Source organism: Sebastes fasciatus, chromosome 4, assembly GCF_043250625.1.
Source record: "Sebastes fasciatus isolate fSebFas1 chromosome 4, fSebFas1.pri, whole genome shotgun sequence".
NCBI lineage: Eukaryota > Metazoa > Chordata > Actinopteri > Perciformes > Sebastidae > Sebastes > Sebastes fasciatus.
The window spans coordinates 6,332,168-6,352,671 of NC_133798.1; the positions used below are offsets into that span (position 1 = coordinate 6,332,168).

General features: G+C 43.0%; 1 protein-coding gene across 1 annotated transcript; it reads left to right on the top strand.

Annotated features, from left to right (window-relative positions):
* Positions 1-937: 937 nt before the first annotated feature.
* exoc3l1 (exocyst complex component 3-like 1) lies at positions 938-19,567 on the top strand. The gene is made up of 15 exons (XM_074631647.1): positions 938-1,225; positions 5,917-6,092; positions 6,267-6,486; positions 6,661-6,873; positions 7,997-8,193; positions 8,304-8,522; positions 8,638-8,708; positions 9,476-9,593; positions 9,980-10,105; positions 10,981-11,081; positions 11,183-11,299; positions 14,037-14,307; positions 15,466-15,621; positions 16,071-16,204; positions 17,278-19,567. Exons 1-15 carry the CDS (start codon positions 1,183-1,185, stop codon positions 17,462-17,464), a joined length of 2,349 nt encoding a protein of 782 aa, XP_074487748.1. The 5' UTR covers positions 938-1,182; the 3' UTR covers positions 17,465-19,567.
* The last annotated feature ends 937 nt before the right edge of the window (positions 19,568-20,504 follow it).

The window sequence follows — 20,504 nt, forward strand, 5'->3', positions numbered from 1 at the left end:
ACAGAAAACTCCCAAGAGGTTTTGTGGAACACCATGTCCACTTACTCCCCCCCCCCCCCACCCACCCCTCACCCTTCTGCCACCATCTGGATTGTTTTCCTCTAGTCTCTCTCTCATATGCTGCTTTTAATGTGGGACAAAATATCATAATCACTTGAAAATGTAAACTATTTTAATTTAATGCTTATGTGTTTAAGCTATTTCGATGCTACAGTATTGAGACACCACGTGTAGACACATGGTAACATGTAAAACGTGATGTTTTGACACTTTGGTTTTTGTACAAATCATACAAACCAGATATAACATGTTAAATGGCGAGCTGATGCTAGGCAGAGTCAGACTAGTTATTTCCCTTGGTTCTCATTCTTTGTGCTAACTGGCTGCTAGCAGTAGCCTATAACTTCATATTTATCATACGGTATCGATCTTCTCATCTAACTCTCTGCAATAAAAGCGGAAAAGCAAGTATTTCCCAAAATGTCACACTATTCAATATGTAGTATATAATCCAAAAAATCGACATCGTTAAGCGTGCAGTTCAGTCTTGATTTTTGAATTGTAGTTTTTGACAAAACAATCCCAACTCAAGGTCCACTTACTAGCTCTCTCCAGAGCTTTAAACCGCATCACATGGCCTTCATGAGTGGTATGAGTTTGCTCAGTTGTCATGGAGATGGCTCTGTTGAGTTGCAAGCTCAGTAGCAGTTAATATTTCATAACAATCTTTATCACCTGATGAAGACAATGTGGCTGAAAAAGCTTTGAAATCAGAAAACTCTAATAGTATTTACCATCTTCTCTACAGGATCCTGAATACAGCACATCTCCCCATAGCCTCCCAATCCCTGCCCCTTTCTCCTCTCAACCTCCCCCCCCCCACCTCCAGCATTATTCTCTTCCCTCTCCTCCCCCACAGCTCCCTCCCTTTCCTGCCCTCCTCTCAGCAGAGGATGTGTCTGGGAGAGAGAGAGAGTGTGTGTGAGGGAGAAGAGGAAAGCCGTCAGTAGAATGGATATGTGCCCTCTCTCCTCCACACGTTCTCCTCCTTCTTCTTCTCTGTCTTACATGTGTCTTTCTTCACCCTCCTCTGCCAGCGTTGCACCCTGGGTTCCCTCAGTGCCGGCCCTCGGGGGAAAAGGAGACTCGTCGGGTGGACTGGAAGCTGAAAACTGAACTTCGATGTCTGCAGGGGATCAGAAGAATGGTGGGGACAAACCAGAAGGTAACTGGATGCACAGACACACACTGTTTGCCTGTTGACAACACTGCTAAAAAGCCAACACCCACTTCTTCTAAAACCTCTCAATAGCTAGAGACTAAACAAAGCTGTGCTCGGCTCCAGTGTTGCATGTCTATGAGATAAATGAATGAACTCTCAGGATTAGGTTTTGGAGTGATGCACTGATTTGTGGGCCAGCCCTGGAACATTTGCCAGTCAGTGTCACCCAGCCTTAGTGTGATGAAGGTTCCTCCCTGAACACAGCAAGCTGTGATCGGACCATATAGTCTTGAGTTTACATTCAGGAGCTACCAACACCACACATTCATCAGAGTCTGAAGACGTTTATGTCCTCTGATGGTCCAAAAGTTTATAAAACAGTTATCACCACAATGTCCATTTAGTAGTTGTTCTGGAGCTGTCAATCATCTTGTAGTGTACTGTTTATCTGTAAAATGAGAAAGTTTGTGCAGCCATGTTGAGATCTGTTGAGGAAATACCAAGCACCGCCCACCAGCCGGGGCACAGCCAATAGGAACGCTCTCTCTCTCTGAAATGACCTGTGATTGGTCAAAGTCTCCCGTCACGGGCTAGATTTTCTAAAGCCTGTAAACAGAGTCATGAGGAGGTGCAGAAGTCTAGTTATCTCTCAAAACACTTGAATTACAATATGCTGAGAGGTTATTATGGAATTTTTGCCCAATGATGCCAAAAACATTCTGCCTCCCCCCACTTTAATGTCCATTTTTTATGTACACTTGAAGGACTTGCTTTGAAAACAAATATTCCATGACCACTGGGTTTGGAAATCATGCTATTTTCTGGAAAAGCTCCACAACAGCTACTAAGATTTTCTGCTGGTTTTGAGGTCAAGAATGAAGTTTGAATGTCAAAGCCATTTCAAATACTTTTCTACCCTGACAAGAATGAAGATGAGTACATGTTCTTTTATTTATTTTTTCATGTTTTTAATGAAAATAGCCAAATTTAAAGGGACAGTCTAACATTTTAGTATTGCACTTCCAGGAAGTTGGGGAATTTTGGAGAGACAGATGAACAGAAGAATGGTCAAAAATCAGTGCAGCAGAAGTCAAGATATCCTGCCTTTTAGACTAGTGTAGGTCAAACTCCCAAAAACGTGAATCCTACACTTTCCATAATGTAACTCAATAGCATCTTTTGTGTTCCTGTGACTAGTAAATTGACATTAACATGTAAAATCAGAGGAGTGCCCCTTTAAAGACACTGAGTATCTGCATAAAAAACTGGATAGCATTTTATGCTTAGGCCTATCGGGAGTAGGTCGGCCATGAGACCAGCTGTAATTCTCCACCATGTGCCATGATGAGCAGAGAGTCTGCTGGTTTCCATACCAACCTGCCATTACCTCAGCATTATTGTGCGATGATCAGTGAGTAACTGCGGTATTGTCCTCTGTGCACTTGTGTTTTTGACTGTGCTGTTGCAGCATACATGACTCATCACTTTCCTGGATGTGAGCTCTATGGTTTATTGTTTTGCAGAGTTGCTGATTATGACCTTTCAGCACTCAGATTTTGTGTTGGTATTAGATAGCAGTGTCCCATGACCTCCTCTGAGACAGAGACAGTCCTGTTGGTGTATTTGAGGCATCCAAACATCGACACACAAACACACAGAGTCATGAATGGCTATACTTCCCAGGACCAAAAACCTCAACTTTTAGTGATGCATGGTTAATCTATAATTTTTGCTATCTTAACACAACTAAGCTTTCCCAGAACGACTGCTCAATGGTGATGACCTAGCACAGCACATTACTCTCTGCTGAGTCACTAACCAGTACATTATTCAATTAAGACCAGTTAGGATGTGTAAATCAAATGGAAGTATTATGACCTGACTCTGATGGCTACACGGCTGCCTGTCTAGCTGACTAACTGATGAGAAATGATATCCTGCTTACTAGGGGTGGGAAGAAAAATCGATTCACCTATGTATCGCGATTTTTTGTATGATTCTGAAATTGATTTTTTAATGCCAGAATCGATATATATGCTTAATTTGTTGTTGTAGTCTGAGTAACATGGCATCATATCTGTTCCGTATCCGTCAACCAAAACAAACCGCAGCTGGCCGCAATGAGGTAGTAGAAAACAGCAGAGGATCCATCGGGATACGACCTGCACCCTCACATGTTAAATCCAGCATGGTAAACACTACACATCCAGTAAAGTATGGAAACACTTTGGGTTTCACACATTGACAGGAAAAGCAGAGCTAGACATCACGGCTAAAGCTGCATGCTAACTCTGTCACGGACAGGAAACGTTATCATATCGCGTGCGGTCAAGCCGGCCATCACTCTCATCTCTGTGGTCAAATGGGCCGACGCTACAACTGTAGAGCACCCATATACTGACATTTATGTTAAATGCATTCAAACGGCCCCGATGGAGCTGACCATGGATGTATAAAGAGAACGGAGCTGACGGGAGAGCTAGAGACCACCTTGGAGAAGTTAGAGGAAGTATACACGAGGGACTACGTCCGGTTTTCAAAATAAGGTGTTAACAAAGGGAACTGTATATACAAAATACATATATGGAAATCAGATTGATTGGATTATATTCATCAGAAGTATAAAACATTACATGCCCCTTATAAATTAAAAAGAAAATACCACTAATCTGTGAGGGAAATGTCTTTATTCTTTGATTTTTGGGTTGCTGGAAAAATTTTAATCAATGATTCCTGACAATGACTGATACATTTTAACTCCAGGACATCTCTGATTACATACATGCAGAAAATCAAACATTTTTAATGTATTAATTTAGATATTTTCCGAAGTAAAAGTCCCTAGAAGTGTATGATTTAACTTTTTCCCATGGTCTAGTGTTAAATTTTTCTTTTTTAAATCTCAATAAATCGTAATGTAGAATCGCAATACTTAAAAATCGCTATACATATTGAATGGGCTCCCAAGTATCGTGATAGTATCGAATCGGGAGATAAGTGTATCGTCCCAGCTCCACTGCTCATGACTTGCCAATTGACAACACAGCCTCAGTTCTCTCTGCTATAAAAAGATCCTCTCCTTTAGGGTGCAGAGAAATGTTTAACTCAGACTGCACAGCATATCCAATTCCCTACACATCAATACTGCTGCTGCTCAGCATGCTCACCACTATCTCTTTTTTATGGTTGGTAGCTCAACAGTGAACGGTGAAAGCGTGGGAGAGCTGGGAGGACATTGGGGGACAATATTGAGAGCTATAACAAAATCAGGGTTTCCTTTTCTTGAGCTGGTAAATGGGAAACACATTAAATAATGCAATACATAATTGCTATTGACAGAGAACTTCCCAGCTGGGAACAAACCATATCACACCACACTGAATTTTATTTCTCCAAACATTTATTGGATGCAGAGCTGCTGTGGAGACAGAAATAATGACACTGGTGAGTAAGTTAGACCTCATTTGGCAGATAATTGGGCCAATTCAAGCTTTTCTGTCATTGGAAAGGACGTGGCCCGGTTGCAAAAGTCTCAGTTTCCTCTTCTTCTGCTTATACAGTTTGAGATTTTTATAAAAGTACTCATCCACTTGGGACCACGGCTGCCCAATTTTGATCAAATATGGTTTCCTTCAGAAAATTGTTAGCTGAGGTGGTAAGCCACCCAGATCCTGAAGTATCTGGTCTCATGATCAATTTAGTTAATAGATGACACCATAACCTATAGTCACACACACCATAAATATATAGCATTTACAGCGTGAAATATCCCGTATGCTCTTTCCCACTGGCGTATTGTTTTATTTCATAAAAAGTGTATGCATTTTTTATGCCGTTAGTCAGGTGGGCTTTGTTTCCTCCGCAATAAAGCACTGCTGGATTGCAAGAACCAAGAGTAGCTTGTGTATCATAGTGTGAAGGGATCACTAGTTGATTATCAGACGGAACATTGTTGCAGAGGGTTGTATATTTGTTGTTCTCGGTGGGATCAGGCTGTTCAGTCTACACAAGTCTGACCAAGCAAGCCCCCAGAAAGAACGCCAGGATTTGATGCAAATTTTCGTAGTGGCCAAACGGCAGTACTACAACTTCCTTGTCCGTCACGTGATGCCATTGGGCCCAAAAAGACTTTTTCCCATAGACTTACATTGGGAAAGAGACGTCGGTAACTCAGCTGATAATTTATATTGAGGTAAATCAACTTCCCATTACGAACACTTGAATAGTCCTTATTTAAATCATTAGGTCCTAAAAGTTGTAAAATGCACTAATAGATGAATACAGAGTTATTCTCCTTCCTCCATTCATGTAGATGAGACCCAGACCTACGCTGGAGCGAGGGCTGGGAGGCGGAGTTAAAGGAAACGCTACTGCGCCTGCTCTATGGGCCCAATGGATGCAGAAGATCGGATGATCCATGTACTTTATCACTCGGCAGTCGAGCCATTTTGGCTTCATGCGCCACTGAGCAACTCTCATAGAAACGAACGGGAGCTCGCCTCTAACGCTGTATCCAGTTCTCTTAATACATTCATTGTAGAGACCTTGGGCAGAACCAGGCTCTGAGTGGGAGGCCATCTGCCTCTGTGCAGTCTGTAACATCAAATATTTGAGGGCCCCTGGGTGGTGCAGTTGCATATATTTTTAAACATAAATGTTATTCTTCCCTCACATTTGGTCTATTTTTCTGTCAGACACGGTGCCAGTGGCTAAGGTATGGCCAGAGGTGGAGAGGGCGGACTCTTTGGCCCGCGGCGCGGCCCTGAAGTGGGCGTCAGGTGTTTTCTGTCGGCCTGAGCATCTGGAGCGACTGAGCCAGTACAGGAAGAGAGAGAGTCAGAGGACTGCCTCCATACACACCAGACTCAAGGTGACATCACAGACACACATGAACACATTCACAATATGATACAATGTGACCTCGGTTTATTAAATCATAAATGGTTGCAGCTGTGCGCTTTAGAGGAAATTGTTGCCATTAGTCACCAGTGGGGATCAATAGTAAGCACTGTGCTGCTGCATGTTACTGCTGCTCTCCTTCCAGTCCATGGTCCAGTCATACCTGGAGGGGGTCGGCTGGGGTCTGGAGCAGCTCCGGGAGGCCAGGGCCGAGCTGAAGGAGGTGTCACACGTTTTGAAGAAAGCAGGACTGGAATCAGATGGAAACGCAGAGGGAGTGAAGTCTCTGGAGAGGCTGAGAGAAGTGTCTGTCAGCCACTGTCAGCTCCTCGCTGCTGTCAGCAACCTGCCACGACTTTACTCTGGTGAGATGCCGTACAAAGTCATTCATTCAATCATGATGAATTCAGTGAATGATTATAACATAGAGCACCCTACTGTGATCATACTCTCTAGCAGCTAGAGGTTATTGCATAAGTTGTTGACAGTTTGAGGAATTAAAGTTCTCCCTCCCTCCTCCCCTTCCTTGCCCTGTGCAGTGCGTAGCATGGTGTTGGAGACTGAGCGTCTAGTGGAGTCCCGGCGACTTCTGGAGGCCCACGCCCGGCTGATGGATCTGGAGCGCTGGCAGGACGACATCCTCTGGCAGCTCCACGGGGCTGCTGGGATGGCAGGAAGTGCACTCAGCACAGAAGACCAGGAACTAGTGGCGAAATATTTCTCTGGTGTCGGGCAGCTGGTGGACGCCCTGGGTAAGGAGATCCTATAGACACAGGGGTAGACAAAGACTCAGTGTTGATTCTCAGTCATTTTTTGTTCTGACCAAAACATCTCTAAAGTTTCAGGTATTGAAAACTATCAAACACTTAAAGCTGACACTGAATGTTTGTTCAGTTTTGTTTTCTTAGTTTTTGGTTTAGACATTCCCTTATTTAAATCTGAATTTTACTCATTATAGACTGTAATTCATTACGGCAATTCATTGGGCAAAAATTCCATAATAACCTTTCAGCATATTGTAATTTACGGAGCCCCCCTAGACCACTAGGAGAACATTTTATGAACTCTTTCCCTCAAGTTAGTAAGCCGTTCCCTCAAGTTAGTAAGTCGTTCACTCAAGTTAGTAAGCCGTTCCCTCAAGTTAGTAAGTCGTTCACTCAAGTTAGTAAGCCGTTCCCTCAAGTTAGTAAGTCGTTCCCTCAAGTTAGTAAGTCGTTCCCTAAAGTTAGTAAGTCGTTCCCTCAAGTAAGTAAGTCATTCCCTCCAGTTAGTAACTACTACTACTACTAGTACTTCCCTCCAGTTAGAACAAATTACTTCATAGTGCACTTCCTCCAGTCATTCCTGACAGTGAAGTCATTGACTTCAGTAAAGTTGGAAAGATATTGACAGATTCAAACTTCCTGGATCAATAACTCATAACAGAAACTTTGTTAACCACATCTTAATCACAACCAGTCGTCCTCCGAGCTGGACACATAACATCGGTCTCTATGTGCAGCCGGCTGTGAGACGAGTGGTCAGGGACCGTCTACAAAGTGCAACGCCGAAAAGGGATGCTATAAAATATTCAATAACTTCACTGTTATACAGTGTGGTATCATCAAAATTACTTCACACATCAATGATCTCCTCATGGTTGTACTACAACATTTAGTTTGGAAAAATATGATTTAGCATAATTTTGGTGAATTCTTAATGGGAAAAATATTCAATAACTTCATTATTATGCAGTGTAGTACCACCAAAATCACTTCACACACCAATGACCTCTTTCTGATTATACTTATTAAACTAATTAAGACATTTTGGTGGCACTACACTTTATAAAAGCACATAGTTTCTCCATTCTCAACATCCACACTGTCTCTGCAGGTAAGGAGCTGTGGGCGGTGGTGAGCAGTGCTCTGGCTCTGGCCCGACAAAACCCCACACCATTTGTATCAGCGGTGAGGATAGTGGAGCGGGAGGAGGCCCTGGACCAAGCTTTACTGGAGGAGAGGGGGGGGACCAGAGGCAGCAGGCCCCTGCCCCCAGGACGACCTCGCTGCTGGAGAGCATGCTTCTTCCAGGTCAGCACCTGCTGACACAAACAAAACACTTTTTTTTTACCAAGTTTCTCCTTTTTAAATTTGTAATTGTATGTTACAGTCTGTCCTTTCTCACATTACCTTCCTTTCAGGTACTAGAAGAGGCGGTTTCAGCACGCTTTCGCAGTGTTTCCTACCTGCACACGCGTGGTCCGGGTCTAGCAGGCCACCTCTCTGCTCTCCAGCACGGTATCATGGCTGACCTGGCCACTGTACGCCACCTGTTGGAGCACTGCGTCCCGCCGCACTACCGGCTAACGGGAGCCTACCTGAGGGCCAGCCACCGCTGTTTACATGCTCACCTGGCACAGGTCAGTGATGTGAAAGAAATGAACCAATTTTGTAGATTTATCATAATATGGAATCAACTATTTTCAAACTGGTGACAACCTCATTATACACGTGTAAGTGATGCTTGTGGCCTAGGTTAGCAGCTGGGACCTGGAGAGTGGCGAAATCTTCGCTGTGCTCAACTGGGTGTTACACAACTACAACAGGTGAGGTTCACCACCTGCTCAGATTCTGTATTTTATTCTTTGTCTTTCTGTCTGTGGGGTTCTTTGTGCTTTAAGAATGGTTTGTGTTTTAAACCATGTACTATGACATGACATCATGCTAGCTTCCCTTGACCTCTGACCTCCAGATATGTGAATGAAAATGGGTTCTATGGGTACCCACGAGTCTCCCCTTTACAGACATGCCCACTTTATGATAATCACATGCAGTTTGGGGCAAGTCATAGTCAAGTCAGCACACTGACACACTGACAGCTGTTGTTGCCTGTTGGGCTGCAGTTTGCCAAGTTATGATTTGAGCATATTTTTTATGCCAAATGCAGTACCTGTGAGGGTTTCTGGACAATATGTGTCATTGTTTTGTGTTGTTAATTGGTATCCAATAATAAATATATACATTTGCATAAAGCAAGCATATTTGCCCACTAATTATTTGGGATTAGTTACGATTAACTATGGACAATCATGCGTTGGGCTTGAGTTTACCATGTTATGATTTGAGCATATTTTTTATGCTAAATGATTAAATATTGTAATCGATTGACAGCCCTAGTTGTAGGGTTTAGAGGGTTAGAGGAAGGTGTAGTTTTATTTCTCTGTTTTAACACACCAGAAAAAGGAGGAAATACATTTTGGAACACAGATTTGTACTTCGTATTTGTCATTTGCACAATACCACTTTCCAATAAAAAAAAATCTATGGGGGAAAAAAAGAAAAAGCTCAGAGTCTGACAGTCTTGATTTGGCAGCCCAGACATGATGGGTCATCCAGAGCTGGTGACCGAGATGGAGAAAGTAGAACTCGGACCTCTCATCTCCATCGAGGGACTGGAGCATCTGCAGAACAAATATGTGCAGAGTGTTCGGGTGAGTCGACCACAAAAGTTTTTTTTTTAAGATACAGAAATTGTGATGGGTATCATCGGGTCCCTACATACTGTAGTTTAGGTCATTTTAGTATGCAGGTTTGGAAACTGAATTATGCAGTCAGGATGTACATAGGATTACACATTTTGTGTCAGACATCCATCATATCACAACATTTTGAAGGATGTCTATTATCTTTTTGAAAGGGACATGTTGATTACCTATTGTTGAAAATAATTTCAATTAATATCTGGAAAAATTGGTAATATTGAAATTGAAAGTGGGTAAGAACCATATAAAAGAGTGACATGTAGAGGAACACGATGGTATCTGTGTTGTTATACAGAGTACATTCAATGTGTGTGTCCATGTTGTTGCTGTTATAGAAGAGTGTATCAGAGTGGATGCACAAAGCCCTACAGGTGGAGCTGCAGGACTGGCAGAGAGACCAGGAGCCAGATACAGACCATGAAGGTTTCTATCAAACCAGCCTGCCCGGTATCATCACACAGGTAAACGTGCCATACAAATACACGATAAATACAACCGGTGCTCCTAATGGCATCAGCAAGATTTCACAGACCGGAGGAAAACAACAACAACATCTGGAGTCTGCCGTCCAGCTGCTGTCTATGAGAACCGGCTGTCAATCACTCGCGAACTCTGACCAAACGGTCAAACTAGGCAGCGCTGATCAAATATGAATCAATACTCTGTTACTGTAATGCCTATGTTTCTCCTAAAATGTTTTCAGAAACATCTTGTAGTGTACTGTTTAGCTGTTAAATTAGAAAGTTTGTGACCAGCCATGTTGAGATCAGTTGAGGAAATACCAAGCACCGCCCACCAGCCGGAGCACAGCCAATAGAAACTCTCTCTCTCTCTCTGAAATGTAGATTTTTTTTAAAGCCTGAAAACAGAGCCACAAGGAGGTGCAGAAGTCTAGTTTTCTTACAATATGCTGAAAGGTTTTTAAGGATTTTTTGCCCAATGATGCCAAAAATATACTGCCTCCTGCCACTTTAATGAATTTGTGCGCAGTATCGCAAGGCTCAGACAAAGTCTGGAGAGTGTCCAGTTTAATGATGCGTGGCATCTCTGCTGTTTGCTGATGATATTGTCCTTTTGACTTTATTAGAGCATGACCTCCTCCAGTGTGCACTAAAGTGCTTTGGAGTCATCTCTGGTCACAAGCTGTAGGTAGTGACCAAAAGAATGAATTTGCGTACACAGGAGGCCAAGATGTGTTCACTCGCTCAAGCCTCTGTTTGTAATGTCATTAAAAGCCGTCACTGTAATCACCTTTCAGCATCATAGTGCCTAACATCACACTGATGTGTCCTATTATACCGTGGATTTGCTTTGTTTCTTTGTGGAACTGTGGTAGATGCTGGAGGAGAATGCGCGGGTGGCTCTGATGATCGGACAGTCCCTAAGAGATCAGACCATACAGATGGGACTGTATGAGATGGAGAACCTCCTAAACAGGTGTGCGTTCATGCAAGCCATTTTATTTTCAGTATATCAAACAGGCTTGGGCTAGTCTTCACTGACACCCTTTCATACACTTCCATTCCTTCACATCACAGGTTTCGAGAAGCGCTGGTGGAATTTGGGAAGGAGCATCGCAGGGATCCGAGCAACAACAAAAACAAGTTCTACCTCCACTATCTGCTGGCCTCCATCAGCAACTGCATCATCCTCAAGTGAGATCATAGCAGAGTGGTGGTGAATGGCCGCTTTCAAAACTTTCAAAGCTTTCAAAGCTTTACTACACAAATGTTTGGAACTTTGGAACAAACTTGTAGGTTTATCACATCACATGCAGTTGTAAAAGACTACTTCCCTCTACTCCCTATAATAATACATTTTATTTAGTGGTGCCTTTCTGGACACCCAAGGACACCTTACAAGGATCAGTTTAAACATAGACAGATAAAAACAAATAAAAACAACTGGACATGACAGAGACATATGTGTACAGACACATAGGATGGGTGCTGATGAGTACTATAGAGAGTAGGCCAGTTTAAACAGGTGGGTTTTGAGGAGGGATTTGAATGATGTGATATTGTCAGACTGCCGGATGTGTGGGGGGAGTGAGTTCCATAACCTGGGAGCAGTGCAGCTGAATGCTCTGGCTCCCATGGTGCTGAGGCGAGAGGTGGGGGTGGTCAGAAGTCCAGCTGATGATGAGCGGAGGGAACGGGAGGGGGTGTACTCCTGAAGGATGTCTGTGAGGTAGGTGGGGGCAAGGTTGTGGAGGGCTTTGTAGGTGAGCAGAAGGTTTTTGTAGTCGATCCTGGATTTAACAGGGAGCCAGTGCAGTTGGATGAGGATGGGGGTGATGTGGTCGGAGGATTTGGTGCGGGTGATGATACGGGCGGCAGAGTTCTGAATGATTTGGTGTCTGTTGAGTAGTTTGATGGGAAGGCTAGAGAGGACAGCGTTGCAGTAGTCGATCCGGGATGTGACAAATGTGTGAACCAGGATTTCAGTGCTGGAGTGAGACAGGGATGGGCGGAGTCTGGAGATGTTGCGGAAGTGGAAGAAAGCAGTCCGGGTGACGTTTTTTATGTGGGATGTAAAGGAGAGGGTGCTGTCCAGGGTGACCCCAAGGCTCTTGATATGGGTGGAGAACGGTACTGAGAAGCCATCAATGGTGAGGTTTGGAGCATTGGTGTGTTGAGATTTGGAGATGTTGTTTTTGGAGCCAATGAGCAGGGCCTCGGTTTTATTGCTGTTGAGTTTTAAAAAGTTCCTGCTCATCCAGCTCCTGATGTGTTGTAGACAGGTGGTGAGGGAGGTGGGTGGCAGGGCAGCAGTGGGTGTAGTTGAAATGTAGACCTGTGTGTCGTCGGCATAACAGTGGAAAAGGACATTGTGATGACGGAGGATGGTGCCAAGGGGAAGGTGGTAAATGATAAATAGGAGTGGACCCAATACTGACCCCTCGGGGACACCCAGTGAAACAGCAGAACACCTTGATCTGTGATTGCCCAGTTTTACAAATTTTTGTCTGTCAGTGAGGTATGAGGAGAACCATGTGAGTGCAACACCAGTGATACCAATATCAGTCAGACGTTTGATGAGTAGTGGGTGGGGGAGATGGTGTCAAAGGCAGCAGTGAGATCGAGGAGGATGTGGATGGTGAGCAGTCCAGAGTCAGCTGCACGGAGTAGGTCGTTGGTGATTTTGACCAGGGCTGTTTCAGTACTGTGTTTGGGGCGGAAACCAGATTGGAAGGGTTCATGGAGGTTGTTTGAGTTGAGGTGGGACTGAAGTTGGGCGGCGACCACTCTCAAGGGTTTTGGAGATGAAGGTGAGGTTGGAGATGGGCCTGTAGTGGTTCAGATCAGCTGGGTCAGCACCGGGTTTTTTGAGGGTGGGTGTAATTGCAGCAGTTTTGAGGGTGGGGTGAACAATACCAGTGGTGAGGGAGGAGTTAATTATTCTTGTGATCATGGGGGAGATGGTGGGCAGACAGGCTTTGACGAGGATGGTGGGAAGGGGATCGAGCTGACAGGTAGTGGGTTTGGCTTTATGGATGAGCTCAGTGATGGTTAATTCCGTTGTTGGAGTGAAGTTAGAGAGGGTGCTGATGAGTGGTTGGCAGGAGGTTGCCATCCAGGGTGGGTCACATGGGGAGGTGCAGGATGAGGCCAGCTGTTGGTGGATGGTGTTGATTTTGTTTTCAAAAGAATTGCAGAAAGGCAGTGCAGTGATCAGTGGAGGTATGTGGGGGAAGGGTTCTTGGAGGCTGAAGAAGGTGGTTTACTGTTGAGAAGAGGGTTCTGGTGTTACCTTGACCGGTACTGATGAGGTTGGAGTAGTAGGAGGATTTGGCGGTGGAGAGAGCATTCTTGTAACGTTGTAGGTGTTCTGTGTATAGTTGGATGTGCACTGAAAGTCCAGTCTTTTTGTATAACCGCTCTAGTTGACGGCTGGTGGTTTTGAGATGGCGGAGGTCAGCGGTGCACCAGGGAGCGGTGTGGGTGAAGGAGACTGTGCGGGTTTTCAGGGGAGCCAGGGTATCCAGGGAAGAGGAGAGACCGTTGTTGTAATGATTCACCAGTTCAGCAGGGGAGGAGGATGGGGGAGGAGTTAATAAGGGTGATGAGATCTGTGGGGTTGATATGCTTGATGTTTCTGAAGGAGATGGTCCGTTGCTCTTTTATTTTAGATAGGTGGGCGTAGACTTCAAACAGGATGACTTTGTGGTCAGAGATGGGGAGGTCAGCATCAGTATCAGTTTAACAACGTTACCATTTAATCAATTTGTCCTCAGCAAAAAAAAATGTTTTTTAATGTGCATACAAGTTATTGGTTGTTGGTAAAGTACCTCCAGCCCAACAGCTCTAATGACCTGCCTGATCTAGGTGATGCGGCACATTACAAGAATTGTCTAAATAAAACCCACGGTGTCCTTTGTGTTCCATACAGAAAGTCCACAGAGAGCCTGCAGCAGCAGCAGTCGTCCCGGTCGGCGGGACAGTTTTCTCGAACTCCTCCCAACCCACTGGCAGCTCTGGACCGAGCGGTGAGACGGGCATGTCGCCTGGTGATGGATCAGCTCCTGCTGGACCTTAAGCCTTATCTCCCAGGCCTGCTGACCCGACCCTGGATGGTCCAGGGAGACCCCACCCCCAAACTCTGCCGCGTACTGGAGCATCACCTGGATTTGTACGGCCGTGTCCGACCCCCCTGCAGACAGGTCACAACTTGGCTCGGATTCTGTCCCCACTGTAGAGATGCTGTTTTAGTTATACAGACTCAGTGTGTCTCAGTGGTGCTTTGACCCAGTGGGTGGAGCTGAAGAACTATAGTTTTTAGTCTTTTTATCGGTTTAAAAGGCGTGAAACAAAGGGAGGAGGTCTCATGCCATGCTAGTGTTTGTATTTACCCCAAAACTTTTTCCCATGTTTGGGATGCGTGTGTCTAAATATGTATTTTAATGTACATTATGTGGTATAAGATTTCTTGGATACCTCAAAGAAACAAATATCCAAATATGCCCATCCATACAGTCCAAATATATGAATATTTATCAAAACCAGGAATGTATCGTATGACTAATCATAAACTCAAAACTTTTGCCCATATTTGCTTATGGCCCAGGGTCAGCTGAAATCCTTTTTAGAAGGTGAACCAATAGTTCTTGAATTTCGAGCAGATATTAGGCCTGTCAATCGATTCAAATATTTAATCACAATTAATCACGTGATTGTCCATAGTTAATCGCAAATTAATCACACAGTTTTCAACACATAATAATGACAAATATTGTCCAGAAACCCTCACATGTACTGCATTTAGCATAAAAAATATCTTCAAATCATAAAATGGCAAACTGCAGCCCAACAGGCAACAACAGCTGTCAGTGTGTCAGTGTGCTGACTTGACTATGACTTGCCCCAAACTGCATGTTATTATCATAAAGTGGGCATGTCTGTAAAGGGGAGACTCATGGGTACCCATAGAACCCATTTTCATTCACATATCTTGAGGTCAGAGGTCAAGGGACCCCTTTGAAAATGGCAATACCAGTTTGGAGCGTTATTTAACCTCCTTCACGACATGGTTGGTACCAATGGATTCCTTAGGTTTTCTAGTTTTATATGATACCAGTATCTGAGCCCGCTACAACCTAAAAATTGCAAGTTGCGTTAATGCATTAAGAAATTAAAACAAATTTGCGTTAACGTGTTATTATCACGTTAACTTTGACAGCCCTAAGAGAGGTATATCTCCAAAACACATTGTGCAACATAACATTTTGTAGCCAAACATCTATACTGGAGCTGCTTGACTCTGCTTGTAGAAGACCTGTCCTTTCATTGCTCTGAACCTTGTATGTGTGGTCAACATGCAGCGTCTGCAGGAGGAGGCCCAGTGGCTGATGGTGGTGGAGTACGTCAGGGCTCTGATGCAGAAGAGGCTGGTGTGTCGCAGCGGCGAGGAGAGGAGGCTGCTCGCCCAGCAGATGGTCCAGGACGACCAGCAGTTTAGAGAAATCCTCCATGGCCTGGTGAGGAGGAACTGACTCTTGCTGTCATGATTCAAAAAAGTTCATTAATGCACTTCAGCACTTAGCAGTGTCATGTGGGTTAGATATATTTTGTAAAAGTTATGAATGCTGCAGCAGTTGTCTGTGAGAGGCAACATAACAGATTTTATGGCAAAATTATGACTAGAATACACTTTAATGTACACAAATGATTTATCTTTTTATGCTACTGTAGTACCAGAAGTCATAGCTGTAGAAGTAGTCCTAGCATCCTGTATTTTTATGGAGAGTTTTATTGTCCCATGACGGCTTTAACAGCTGGTAGCATGCATAAAACGCTGGGTTTTATAACTAATATAATATATGTATATTAAAACATTTCCACAAACTATTAGCCAATAACAGCTTTAGTCAAAGGTATTTATTTCTGTTCCCATATCCATCAAACTCATATGTGTACCTGTCTGCAGGAAGGGGAAGGGTCAGTACCTGAAGTGAATCCTTTGGCCTTACTACCCGTCATGGCTGACTTCATCCGACTGAAAGACCCCGGCATGCTCACTTTGGAAGTTTCTGGACTCGCAGCCAAATACCCTGACATAAGGTAATCTGACCTCACCTGCTCTTTAGCCCTACCTGCTAATAGTAGTGTTGTTGTTAACCCTGTGAGACCCACAGTAGACCCGTTTTTGTCTTTTTTTGGGGGGGCTACAGGAGGTCTTTAGGGGGAGATAGCAGGTCAACAGTAGATGTCACATAGAAGTGGTGTACATCATCTGAAAGCTGGGAACCTGAAGATCAATTTGAGATGCAGATCAGCATTTGTTCTAGTCATAAATCAGAAATAAGAATGAATTCATTAATGAATTCATGAATTAATTAATTATTTAAAATGAATTAAAAAAGTGTATAAGGGTTTAGAACATTATGATCAAAGTATATGACAGCCATTCCCATGCTCACTTATACGCTGTTGCAGCAATTTTTGGGTTGATACCATTTGTTACACAGATTTGGTGCAAAATGTATCCATTTTCTGTCACTTGAAAATTGATAAAAAATGATCAATAACCCTCAAAAATACCACATTAAGACACCAATACCTTGAGGAACACCATAGAAAAAGCCATGCTGTGATTTGGTGTCAAAAACTTTTGAGATTTGGGGATTTCTGCAAGAATTGCATTTTTTGGTGATTGGATGGCGAGCACTTCTGTTGTGTAAACTGCTCAGAAACCCCCTTATTGTCAGTCTACCTAGTAAAGCCATCCATCCTCTGAATGCTCTAGGTCTGTAGTTTGTGGCTGTAAAGTTTCATGAGGCTGTGATTATCCTAGAGGTCACCACAGGTCATTTTATACAGTGAGGTCAATGAAATGTCTACTATGGGGACTAACATCATCACACATGAATACAGTTGGGCTCATTGGATCCACAAGAGTCTCAGCTTTACAGTTATACCCAATTTATGTGATTCCAAAGACAGTAAAGTCGGTCGGGATAGCGGCTGCAGGTCTCAGGTCTACCATAGTATCCATTAAAATCAAGCAAGATCCTCATAGCAAAATGATTTATTACTAATAGTGTTGTTCAGAAAAAAGGATATTTTTAAGAGTTTTGTGCCAACATTATTATCTACCATTTAAAAACACTGTTTTTTTTTTGCTGTTCCCTCAGCGAAGAGCACGTGTCTGTACTGCTGGACATCCGTGGTGATGTCTCCAGGGACATCAGAGGGGCTGTGCTGGACTTGCTGGAGCAGAGCGCCCCCCCTCTCCCTGCAGGATACCGGCCCATCTTCACTGACATCCTGGTTCCTCACTCCACTATGGCCTTCTGTCTGCCCACTGCCAAGTGTGCATGACTGGGACTGAAAATGTGGCCTGAACTCAGACTTTGGCCATAAAAATCCAGGTAGATCTGCTTCTCAGACAGATCATCAAGCCAGGTGCCCGTATAGCTCATTGTTAACAGACTGTTCCTGCTGAGTTTCTAGTTCTGGTGATGGATGGCCAGCCCGTGTTCAACTCTGCTTCTCGTTAAACACATCATTCATATTGGGAGCTGCCCAGTGCCACCATCACTGTCTTCTTTTTTCCACTGAAGTAGATTGAGGGTTCAGGGCCTTGCTCAAGGGCTCCTTAATATGTACTGAGCTAGGGGACATTGACACCTTTTCATTTCCTTCAACTACCATTTACAAGAGATTTGATCTGGACCTGGCTTAACTAACCCATCAACAAAACCAGTCCCAGCTGCTGGAAACAACAGCAGCTAAGCTTGGACTCAAAATAAATGGACCAAAAAACTAAATTATGCGGATTAGCAACAAAAGCATGAATCCTATAACAGTCGGGGACAAGCCACTGGAAGATGTCGACAAATTCACATATCTAGGATGTGGATGGTGGAACAGAGGAGGACATAAAATCAAGAATCGGAAAAGCAAGAACAGCATTCAAATCAACATACTGAACAAAATCTGGAAATCCAAAAATATTTCACGAAAGACCAAGCTCAAAATCTTCAACTCCAACGTTAAAACAGCACTGCTATATGGATCAAAAATCTGGACGACCACCACTAACATCATCAACAAGCTGCAGACATTCACTAATCACTGTCGCAGCCTTGGGATCTACTGGCCAACCACCATCAGCAACATCAACCTGTGGGCACGCACCAAACAAGAGACAGTAGAAGTACAGCTAAAAAGGAGAAAGTGGAGCTAGATTGGACACACTCTAAGAAGCAAGACGGCAATAACCAAGCAAGCACTGACATGGAACCCACAAAAAACACCTGGAGAAGGAGCCCGCAACAAGAGTTCAAAAAGAAGGGACTGACATGGAAACAACTGGAGAAGATGGCCCAAGACAGACAAGGATGGAACACTGTTCATCAATGGCCTATGTTCCGCAAGGAATACAAAGGCCAAATGGAAAAATGGATGGAGCGGTCTAACTTTAGTTGAAACTCATTTTTGGTACATTTTGAATCGATGAGCCACACACATAGCTAGACTGGTTACAAGGTAAAACAATATATTCTACTCTGTCACAACTTGTGTCTCAGCGATTCATTCTACAGATTTAACCGGACTTGAACATTAAAGCTGCAGTAAGGTGCTTTTAACAACAAGCACAATTGCTTAGAAACAGTCTCTTTATCACTCAGAAATCCTGATATGTACATGACGTCAGTAAACTGCACACCGTCCCTCTCTGTGTGTGCCAACTTGATGCTGTCAAATGGATGCTGCAGCTTTAAAGGGTCAATTCTCTGTTCACTGTTAACAGATTTCAATGACAGTACGTCCTACTGAACAAATGCTTTGAATGCCATCAGCAAAATTCCTTTCACCTCGGCTGTATTTGGGAGGCAGCAGTCATTTTTGGAGGCAGATATCTCGAAATCAAAAATATTCACGTGGCTACATATTACTGCTGAAACATTGTTTTTTCTGACTCGGGTCAACTGACACGTTAAGTGACGTCCATCACACAACACAATAGCACAATATTGGGGATAATTAATCAGGAACTTGTGACACCTTTCTGAATCCTGATCAATAATTAAAAACACTGTCAGACAGCACTACAAGGGCAAAAATCCTCCTGCAGCCTGTGAGATATTCAAGGTCTACTTGTATATCTTCTTTCTGAATGTATTCCATTGTAAAGCTTGACCGTTCCTGCTGAAGAAACAAACAATTGGATTTTGAATTGGCAAATCAATTTGTGTATATGATGCAATGTTTATTTTGCGCTGAACTTAGGAATCAGTGGTGTGAAATTAAATGTATTTATTTATTTATGCAGTTTTAAGTTACAGGGACAGTGCACATTAGTAGATATATCTGTAAATGTGCCAGTTTAATACATAGGGATACATTAAAACAGGAATACTGTACATATATATACTAAAGCACATTTCATAAAAACACATTAAATTCTTTGAACAAGGACATGTATTCATTTTCTGCCATTTCCTTTTGAATACTGTTTCCTTTTGTTATTTCAAAGGATAATTCCCTTGCTGTGGTTCATAGTTATTGGTATACAGGCACAAATCCTCAAAAGGGTTTTAGTTTTTCAGATACTCCTACCCGATGTAGAACAAAACTAGACCATGTTTTTGCATAATTTTGGTGATGATGGTCACAACAAAAATATTTTATACAGGAAAAAGTGATGAAATGTATCAATATTTTGACTCACCCCATTCAGTGTAAAAGTGAACTGATTCGTCAACAGACTCGACCAAATGCATCATGGGATAAATCTTGCCCTCAGTACGCCTAGCAAATAACAGATATTGCAAGAAGTGAAAGTCAGTTATCCTTTCAACGTCAGGGCCCAGCAGCAAGCCAGTAAAACGTCCGCCTAAAAAGTGGCGTACAACAGTATATGTATTCTATTGTCATATTTAATGTCTAACAGTACATTACGTATATTACATTACGAAATAACATTGTGACCAAGATGCTGAAATTACTGAACAGGACATTTTACAGTTAAAAAAATAAACTTGGGCATTTTTGTTCTGTGCAATGTAATGTCACTACTATTACATTGCACCTTATCATCTATACCTCATGCTATACTGTAATTTATCATACTAAAGGCTACTATATAAATATGCTACCACATCAAGTACTAATAATAAATAAATAATATTTCTATTTTACTAAATTATATTAATACAGACAACACTAAGTATTATCACTTAATCACAGTACATATTATTCTGGTGTACAATGTCTTTAATATTTGAAATATATTGTAAATATAATAAGCGTTTTCAGTCCAAAATGGCAGCAGCGGCTGTTGTCTTTACTCTTATACTATTTGTGAGTGTTTCTCCTGTGTTTTTTGTTTTGAAATAACGTTCGTTTTCTGACT

Excerpts from the sequence above, each read along its gene's own strand:
- exoc3l1 (XM_074631647.1), top strand. The coding sequence starts at position 1,183 with ATGTCTGCAGGGGATCAGAAGAATGGTGGGGACAAACCAGAAG. Across the intron at positions 10,106-10,980 it reads TGCCCGGTATCATCACACAG|ATGCTGGAGGAGAATGCGCG; the intron begins GTAAACGTGCCA and ends GAACTGTGGTAG. Across the intron at positions 16,205-17,277 it reads GCCAAATACCCTGACATAAG|CGAAGAGCACGTGTCTGTAC; the intron begins GTAATCTGACCT and ends CTGTTCCCTCAG.